The sequence below is a fragment of the Sturnus vulgaris genome, chromosome 15 (genome assembly GCF_052056855.1).
Source record: "Sturnus vulgaris isolate bStuVul1 chromosome 15, bStuVul1.hap1, whole genome shotgun sequence".
Lineage (NCBI taxonomy): Eukaryota > Metazoa > Chordata > Aves > Passeriformes > Sturnidae > Sturnus > Sturnus vulgaris.
This window is the reverse complement of record NC_142257.1, coordinates 9,585,112-9,594,945: the sequence shown is the minus strand read 5'-3', so window position 1 is coordinate 9,594,945 and position 9,834 is coordinate 9,585,112. Positions and strand designations below refer to the sequence as shown.

At 41.0% G+C, this 9,834-nt stretch overlaps 1 protein-coding gene across 3 annotated transcripts; it reads left to right on the top strand.

Annotated features, from left to right (window-relative positions):
* The first annotated feature begins 3,312 nt into the window (after positions 1-3,312).
* CAMLG (calcium modulating ligand) lies at positions 3,313-9,781 on the top strand. 3 transcript variants are annotated; one of them, XM_014883445.2, is made up of 4 exons: positions 3,313-3,515; positions 4,616-5,070; positions 5,965-6,030; positions 7,772-9,781. In XM_014883445.2, exons 1-4 carry the CDS (start codon positions 3,353-3,355, stop codon positions 7,961-7,963), a joined length of 876 nt encoding a protein of 291 aa, XP_014738931.1. In that variant the 5' UTR covers positions 3,313-3,352; the 3' UTR covers positions 7,964-9,781. The 3 variants fall into 3 exon arrangements, with proteins under 3 accessions (XP_014738931.1, XP_088029821.1, XP_088029822.1); XM_088173695.1 differs by having other exon boundaries at positions 3,333-3,739; XM_088173696.1 differs by lacking the exon at positions 3,313-3,515 and adding an exon at positions 3,756-4,279.
* Positions 9,782-9,834: the final 53 nt, after the last annotated feature.

Below are 9,834 nucleotides of genomic sequence, written 5' to 3'. Positions count from 1 at the left end.
TTCAGTAAAAGGAATAGTTTTAATTTCAATTTATGAATGATGTGGGAGGGGAAGAGCAAGGAAGGTTTTCTCAGATTTTGTCTGGTTTATGTTCAGTAGACTTTTGGCTCTTGTTTACATTAAGTGAATGTTGGGCCCCTCAGATCTGGTGTGTTTCTGAAGCAATTTTGTTGGCAGCACTTCAGACCAAACGATAGTCTGCAACATTGAATATTCTGATATTAAAATAAGAAATTCTTTTTCCAAGAACAAAATTATTATGTTGCATTTGAAGATTTGTATATGGTTGCAGACATGCCCGAAGTTTTCAAACAATAGGTTTTTTGCTGCAGCTGTGTAATGAGCCCAGGTCCAAGGCCAATGTGCACCAAGTAAAAGCTTTAAATATACTCTCAGATCCTTCGAGAGCTACAGATCAAAGCTGACATCGAACTTGAAGTAAAAATTTATATACAAAAAGTATTTAAATAATTTATAGAAGTATATTGATGATTCTTCTATTTTCAAGATTAAGCTATCATTGATAGCTACTGATGTAAAGAGTATTTAAGTTACTGTATTCCAATGCCTATGGAAAAATCTTGGTTTGCTTTTTTTATTTAATAGTGGTAAACTTAAAGGTCTTGCAAAACCTGCTTTCTGGGGCAAATAACTTGAAGAGGTAAAATGCTTGAGTGACCAAATATACTGTGCTTAGGACATTTGGAGATACAAATGTCAATAGCGTCAACATTTGGGTAAGCATTTGTTCCCATTTCAGACTGCAGCTGTTTATGATTGTGAGGAGTTCGCTTACTTTTGGGGAGGAGTTCCTTGGGAGAAATTGTTGTTGAGCACAAGAAGCTAAAGTTCAGAACAATGGCTAAAACAGCATGAAAAGATTATTATAGAACCAATTTAAGCTTCCCTGTCTGCTGCCTCTGTAGCAAACAGGAATATATTTACTTGAACTGCTTTTCAGAGAATTGCACAGTTTCTAGTCATAGTGAAGAGGTGTCTTAAGTTTTGACAGTCTGCTTTTTTAATTTTTTTTTTTTCCCCCCCAGGGAGTGGTAAAGGGGTCTCTTCATTTAAATCATAAATGGAACCTCTGCATTTGCATAGGTTCTGCCCTAAACCTTGTGTTTTGGGTATGTTATCACTCAGATGTTGAATTGAAAACCATCCTTGCATCAAATAGCCCACCCAAAGTCTGTTTCTTACTACGACGGTGTTTTGCTACTATATCCCTTTTTTTAAGAAACAAAAGTACTGGAGATGTCTGGTGTACATAAAGCAATGAGGCCTAATGGCTGAAGATGTCAGTCTTTGTGGCAGTTAACAAGTTTGAATTTGAGTCCCTAAGTTCTACAGAGCAAAACATGATGAATAGGTCAGATGAACCCTCTCAAAGTTCTCTTCACTTTGGAAGAAGTTCTGTATTGAACTTGGTTAGTTTATTCCTTTGCAGTGGAGAAGGCCTGCTGGTTCACTTGTACTGCTGTAATGCCAATACAGGGAACATGAATACACACACTACTTATGATTGCTTTTTTACATACAATTGAAAAATGAGGATACGGAAGATGAAGTGCGAAAGTAGGCAAGAGTGTTTGGTACTTGGATCTCAGCATAACAGCTCTACTACTGTAAATGTGTGGTAGAGGTGTGTCTCTCTTTGTAGTCAAACACTTTTTTAAAAAACTATTTCTGTATTTGATACATTAGTGTTCAGCCAACGTTGTTACCATCCATTTTACTTTGCTTTCATTATTGTTTTAAAATTGATATGAGTCTAAGTCCACATAGACTGTGTTGCAATAATTAGAATGATTCACTTTTATTTAGAGTTAATTTCTTAACAGAATTTAATCAGAGATGGAGAATGGCTGTTAAGGGACCATTAAATGTGACTTTAAGGTTCTGTTTACTATTCTGGATCTAATCCTTATAGTAAATTTAATTTTGTAAAGTAGTGTATAATATTGTAATATTAAATCTTTGTTCTCTGAACTCAAAGATTTGATCTTCACTATGAAGTTATAAATCTTTCCCCTTCCGAATTTGAGACAGGATTTACTTGTCCTCCTTTTTACAGTTTGTAATTTTCACTGTTTTATTCCTGTAAAAAGTCATTTATAACACATGCAAATGCTTATTTTATCTGTGCTAATTTATCAGATTTGGCTACTCAATAAAATTAATTGAAAGAACTCATGCCAGTCCATCACTGCTTTCTTACAAATAAAAGTAGAACAATGTATTTAATCAATTAAGATAAATGCCATGTTGGTCACAGGAGCCCAGCTAGTGGGCTGGTGATGGTTGGAATTTAGCCTTCAGCAGCATTCCAATATGAGGATCAATTTTATTTTAAGTAATCCTGTGTCTTCATTTAACATCTCATTATTTCAGCAGCTTTTTTGTAAATTCCATCTTAATGCTTGCAAATTTTTTGAACTGTTATCACTGCTGCCTCTGGCCTATCATAGAAGAGTTAATACATGAGCTTGGTAGTCTGACTTCTGTATTTAACTGGTTTTAAATACAGAATTCTCTCATACAATATTGTAGAAATATTAATTGGACTTATCAGCTCTGTTTTTTTTCCTAATACACATAACACTGTCCTGCTGCTGCTGAACTCCACCACTCCTGTTGTGGCTTGGGGATCAGGCAGCACCCTGTCCTGGCATTGGGTATTGGAATTCCAGGCTCTCCCAGGAGGTGAGTCCTGTTCCTACGGCAGTGCCTCTGGGGTGGGGAGTGAAGCCGTTCGGTGCCAGAGCTGTCGAAGGCAATGGTGCGGATGGGAGTCCTGTGTATCATTTGGTTTGGCTGTGCTTTGCCAAGAAGCTGTTCAGGTAAAGGAAGAGTAATGTGGCAGTTTCATCATCTGACACAGAGAGGTGTAACGGACTCTTAGTGTATATAAAGATTAGTATTGTACCAACTCTATCTTATTGGAAAGAAGTTAATATGCTCCCTGTTCTATAACGCCAGTAGCTCTGGCGCCCTCGAGAGCTGCTTGTCTGTTGGTGTTTCCTCAGTGTGCACCGTCAGTCCCGCAGCGGTGCAGTGCCAGGGTCGGGCTGTACCGTCACCCGGGTCCCCTTAGCGCCACAACCGCCCTTTTCCGGCCTCTGCCGCTGGCCTTCGCGCCGTGACGTCACTTCTGAGGCCGGGGCGGCCATCTTGGCTGCGGGCGAAGCGCCGCCAGGAGGGGCGCAGGGAGCGTTCTCCCAGTGCACCCCGCCCTTCTCTTGTCCCTACGCAAAATGGCGGCGCCTGCTTCAGCGGCTGGAGGCGGGCGGTGCCGGCGCCTGCGCTCTGGGCGGGGCGGGCCCGTGGTGGCGGGCCTGCGGTGCCGGGGATGGCGGACGGCGGCGCGGGAGCGGTGTCAACCCCGCCAGGGCCCCCCGCGGGGCTCTCGGCGTCCCAGCGCCGCGCAGAGCTGCGCCGCAGGAAGCTGCTCATGAACTCGGAGGAGCGGATCAACCGCATCATGGGCTTCCACCGGCCCGCGGTGGGCAAGGGTGAGCCCCGTAGCGGGTGCGGCGGGGCTGTGTGAGGACTCCGGGGCTGCGGTGACGCCTCGGCCTCTCCGGCCGTGACCGCTACCCGCAGTCCCCTGGTGAGCAGGAGCGGCTGGCTCTCCGGTCTCTTAGTTCGCCGCCTTCGTTCGCAGGGATGCTTCAAGCAGCACGACCTGCCCTGCTCCGCGAGGGACCCGCCCATAAAATCCCTGTGCCATCAGAAGGTCGGGACTTAGGCCCGGCACGGTCTCTAGACAGCGAGCATACAAGCTGTCGTTTCACTGCAAGTAGTCTTTTTTAGTTGAAAAAATGATGAGCCTCCCCCATGTTTTTAGCCAGTAGCTGCTGGCTTTCATAGCTGTTTTTATAGCAAAGTTACCTCACATTTGGATAGTGACATAGGTGTTTGTGGTTGGCATGCAGAATTTTCTTGAAGATCCGTATCCTAGGTAGCTCAGTTATATCTCCGTACATTCTTCAAGTGGGCTGTCTTATCAGGAAAGAGTTCTCAGATTTCAGTGTACAAGGATGTCCATGAGCCATGAATCAGTCTGATGTAACACTGAAAAGTACTCCTGAAGTGTTAGTTCTTGCTGTCTGGTAGGACCAGACACGTTCTTGATTAGTCTTTTGCTCTCTGCCATCACCACCTCCCTCTTTGTGAGATGGGTCTTCAGGTTTAATACAGAGCAGGTTAACACTGCCCTGCCTCTGACAGTAGACAGCAAACTAAAGTGCACTTATGTTGGCTGGTTATTTGTCAGGTATTAGTGCTCTTCTGGTTGATTCACTTTCTGCAAATCTTTGTCTTTTTTTTAAATGTCAGTCCATGTATTTGGATCTTTTTGCTTGTGCATGCAGTGCTGTTGCTTAAGGAAGTTCAGTGTTTTAATTTCTCCATTGCTGACTGACAACTTCAACTTCTGACCTGCATTGCACAGCTTTATGTCTTGTGTCTGTTCCATGAAGAGTGCTGTCTTTAATCATAAACCTGTCTTTTTCTCTTGGGAAGCAGAGACCCAGGTTCCTGATCAAGTGTAGCTGAAGTGTTGTTCCATGTACTCAGTGTGCATAACTGTGTTTTTATTTTTCTTCCTTAGATGATGAAAGTCACACAGAATTAAAGCTTCAGCATGAGCAAGATAAATCAAACTCCCTTCCCATTCCTTCAGTTTCCAAGCGGATTGTGCTTGGTGATTCTGTGTGTAATGTGACAGGCTCAGCTGATCACGCAGGCAGCATGGCAGAGCTCAGAGGGGACAAGGACTTGTTTGGAAAAGCCCCAGAGCTGGTCACTGAGGGGACAGGCGAACTCCGTCACCGTCAAAGGGGAGAGCTGCCCTCTGAGGCTGCACCACGGCCACCGAGACACGGCTTGGAGCAGTACCTGTCCAGGTTTGATGAAGCTCTGAAACTGAGGAACCAGCTGATTAGTGAGAAGCCAAGCCAAGAGAATGGGAATGCGGTGGAGGAGTTTGATTCTTTCCGCATTTTCAGATTGGTGGGATGTGCTCTGCTTGCCATCGCGGTCAGGGCTTTTGTATGCAAGTACCTGGTGAGTTCAGGGACACAGTCCTGCTGGGGTTTGCTGGTTGGTGCAAATTATTGGTATATATCTGGGGCTGAAGTCTATCAGTAATGACCAAGTTGGGAACTTCAGGCATACTTTACATTTCCAAAAATTGTACAAAACCTAAAAAATTGCTGAATTCTATGAGATTAATCTGCTACCAACATAGCCGCTGTGTAACCACTGAGAGCAGCACGTTTGGTCTGTTGTGTTTCAGGAGCAGATGCTGGAATAGTTGTTGCAGCTTAAGTCCCCTTCAAGTTTATTCCCATCTTGGTGAGCATATGAGTCAGCTGCTCCTCTAGTTCGGAGTCTATAAAAGAATAATAGAGTAAGAATAGGGTTCTCATCTGTGGAAGTGTCCAAGGCCACGTTGGATGAATCTTGAGGCAGCCTGGTCTCATGGAAAATATCCTGCCCATGGAAGGGGTTTGGAGTGAGATGGCTTTTTTGGTCACTTTCAACTCAAAACATTCAGTGATTCTAAGAATAATAGTTGTACCAAGATAAGTAGATCCTACTCATTTATCAGCCTGGGAAAAGTCGTTCCTCAGTATTCCCAGAGCCTGCCAGAGCAACAGCACAGAGGTGTGAGATAGGTACAGCCATCGAGCTTCTGGATCCCTGTTCTCAGTTTTACACTCTGCTGTTCTCCTCTGCCATTTCTGTTCTTTAGGCTCAAAGAATATAGGGCAGAATCTTATTTTTGACATGTAACTTGTCTACTTGAATTTGTAGTGTTCAAGAACAATGTTGCTCTGTTCCACAAATTAATCTTTACCTACTAATTTTCTTCTATGACTTAGAAAGCATTAAATTTTTGTGTTTCTTAGCAATTCTACCAAGTTAATTTTCATCTATTCTTTTCTGTTCCTTCAGTCAATATTTGCACCATTTCTTACTCTACAACTTGCTTACATGGGACTGTCCAAGTACTTTCCAAAGGTAACTTTTTTTTCAGAATTAGATTAATTTTAAACGTTTTCAATGTAAACTTGTGTTTAGGTTGTGTTGTTTTAGGACCAATGCATGTGAAGTATTCTTCCCTTGTTTTAAACTGTAGAGTTGAATGACCAATGCTGATAGTTTGTACTAGTTTTTAATTTTTCCAGATTTAGTCGAGGATCTTTTTTAAAGTTGCAGTGAAAGCATGGACTAGCAGCTTGTGTAGCTGTAACCTAATTAAAAGCATCTGACCAGGAAATCCAGGTAGTTCTTTCATCTCTTCAGGAAACTTGCTTTTCTTTTAGACCATGGTCTTCTCTGGATTATTTGCTTTGCTAGCAGCTGTTCTGCATGTAATATCTGGATGAAATTTGGGAGAGTGTTTGCTAAAAAATGATGCAGTATATTGAGTTTCAAGGCCTCTGCATTCCACTGGTGGTATTGGTTTGAAAGGCAGCTTGAAATGAAACATTTGTTTGTGTGTCAAACTTGCTGCTTATTTGCTATACTGCTTGCTTTATGTATTTACAACAGGTAATTGTGCTGAAGTATTTGGTAGGTTGATGACTTTGTCAGGTCTATGATGCAGAATGGGATTGAATGATGTTCAATCCGTAGTTAAAAGGGAAAATTTGCACTTTAAAAGGAAAAATAGATTACTTGTAGAAAATCAGAGTAAATCAGCAGTTGTTTGGTAGTTAAATATATCATAATAGTCATTCTAAGATGATGTGTCATAACATAAAAGAGTAAAATTAGCCTTAGATTTGTACCAGCTTATCTGCTACATCATCTTGATCTTGTTTCTGGTGTACTTAAAATCAGATCTTCAGTGTCAGAATTCAAAGAGGTGGTTCCTTTCCACAACTTGCTTTTACTGCAGTTAGACCTGAGTGAGGTCAATCCTTTTGCTAATCTTCATTTTTCTCACATGAAACACAGAAATATTCTTGAAAGCTTAATTTAGATTGGATTAAATTAAAATATCCAGCAACTATCATCAAATTACTAGAATTTTCAGCCACTGTCACCTTTTCCTGCCTGTCAGACTTGCATCCTTGGGATTCCTCATCTTAAGGATGGAACAGCTTTCAAAAGTTTTTGGAGCATTTCTGAGTTCAGAGGATAAACTGCCAAATTAAGTTGTTCTAAACCAGAAACAGTTGGTTTTCAACTCTAAATAATTTTTCTATTAGAAAACCTGACAGCATTTATGGGGTTTTGAATAACCTGGTCTGTGGAAGTTGTCTCTACCCATAGCAGGAGGTTGGAATGAGATGAGCATTAGGATCCCTCCAGCTCAAACCATTCTGGGATTCTGTTTTTTGCCGAAGTGTGATGAGATTAATCCAGTTCTGACAGTGGAGATGCCAGGCTTGGCTTCTTACACCTAGATTTCCCTTGTCTGGGAGTGGTTCCGCTCATCCAGGAGCAGCTGCATTCTGCCAAGCCTCACATCTTAGCCTGCTGGGAGGAGTAGTGAGAAGGAGGCAGAATATCCAGGATGAGTTTTATCTGCTGTTATCCAGCCTCTCACTTGGCTCTGCTGGATCCATCACAACAGGAATCTGTGTCTAGGATAAGTGTTGTGACTCCTGGAGCGTGTCTGGACAGAATCAATACAAACCTGCTACTCCTTCCAATGAATTTGGAATGTGTGAAATTGGACAACACTGGTGACATGTAAAGCAGAATTGGATTAAAAGAACTAACATGATACTGGCTTTTCTTTCCCTTTTAGTGTGAGAAGAAGGTGAAAACGACAGTACTGACTGCTGCTCTTCTCCTGTCTGGAATCCCTGCAGAAGTGATCAGTCGCTCCATGGACACCTACAACAAAATGGGAGATGTTTTCACAGACCTTTGTGTCTATTTCTTTACTTTTATCTTTTGCCATGAACTTACTTTGGTTTTTGGCTCTGAAGTACCATGATGGCTGTAGAATTCCACACAGTAGCTACACTAAAGCTTTCTGGACTGTGTTCCTTTAACATCTGACTGTGCAGGCAGGTCTAAACCTTCATTAAAATTCTTACCTGTTGGAATGCTTGAAAGGGGCCTTAAATCCAGTAATTTTGGGAAAGGGAGAGCAGGGTCCCCGACTGCCAGTTGTGTTGGTTCAGTTTATTTACTGTGTCTGCATATTACAAATGTGAAGGCTAGGATGCAAGTGTCAGTGAATGATTTATTTGCTTTAGTTAGATGATGCCCTTCTCAGCCTCCTTCATAAATATTTACAAAGCTGCCTTTGTTCTTTTTAGTGAGAACAAGAAGAGAATTCCCTTCAGCAGAACCATATATATATGTATATCCTGTATGACTATAACTAACAAGACGTGCTCATTTTGTGGTGTTTCCATTTTTTAAAGAAAGCTCTAAGGAAAAGAATCCCTGTATTCTCTTCAAATGTTCAAGTTCCGAATGTTGAACCAAGTAGCTGATTCTGGAGAATGTTGGTGAAACTTGCCACTTTTTTGTCCTTGCTGTACATTATTTGTTGTGATTGTAATTAATTTAATTTGATGATTATTGTGGAAAAGAGCTAAGCAAAACCAACAAGGAGATCCTGGTGCTTATAAAGGTCATTAATCAAAAAGTAAGAAGAAAGAGAACTAATTGTATCTGTTTATGAGTTTCCAGCAACCTAATCCTAGTGCAGCTTACCCCTGTGCTTTCTGATATGTTTTTTTATGTAAACAGTTCATCTCATGAGAATTTTTATATATTGGCACCCAACCTGCAGTATCAAATCTTTGCTCTAGTCTTTGTAAAACTTACAAGAGAAACAGTTTTGTTTTCCATCCCTTATGAATTTTGCACAGTGAGAGGAAGGAAGTGTCATTCCAAATAGTCAACGTAAATGCTATTAATCTCTGAAAATCTCTATTGAAGCCAAATTTGGTAGTGTTTTCAGCTTGTACTTTTCTGTTTAAAATCTGGACTTTCAGGTAGTATAGGCTGATGCCTATTTTTAGCATGGTAAGCCAAATATTTAACTTGGTATTTGCCTGCAGAAGTTTTTTCAGGGAGCAGATGTGTTGGATTGTACCTCTCCAAATGGCCCAGCTTTCGGCTGATTAATCTTTGTTAAAGCTTCCTCCTGTAATTTTAGTGATGCATTTCTGACTTTTAAATTAGATATATGTTTGTGGCCTGAATACAAGAACCTTACGTTTTGATTTTACCATTTTCATGGGTTTTTTTAAACTGGTTATGTTACAGTGAATATTATATTACAGATATACAAGGCTGGGTTGCAGAAAACTCTGACTTAGGTCTATTAGCACAGATATTGATTCAGCAGCTTTGAATTTATTTATATTACATCGTAATTTCAGAAATTGAAATTACTGTAATTTAAGCTAAGGTTGAGATATGTAAATAATGAGTTTGCTCAAAAATTACTTGTTCTGATTCTCTATTTACATGCCCAAATGTAATACAAATAAATTGGAAAAATCCCTGCAAAAGTCCTTAAATTTGTACCAGTACCTGCAAAAAGCAATGGATTTTTAATCCTCTTCATAAAAACTTTAATCAAGTAAATACCCTTGCATAGGCAGAGCACCAGGAGGAGCTTGTACTTAATTAAGAAATCTCGATGAAGAAATGGCGATCAAGAAACGACATTTGACCAATAAATCAATCTCTTTTATTCCGTTTTTACCTTACCTCTGTTGGTGTACATAATTCTATTTAATGTTTATTGCCAGACGGATTGTTTTCCATTAAAAGCCTATTTGCTACCCGCTTCCTTGGCGCTGTGTGCGGATGGGCCGGGGCGAGCTCGGTTCCCAGCCCCCG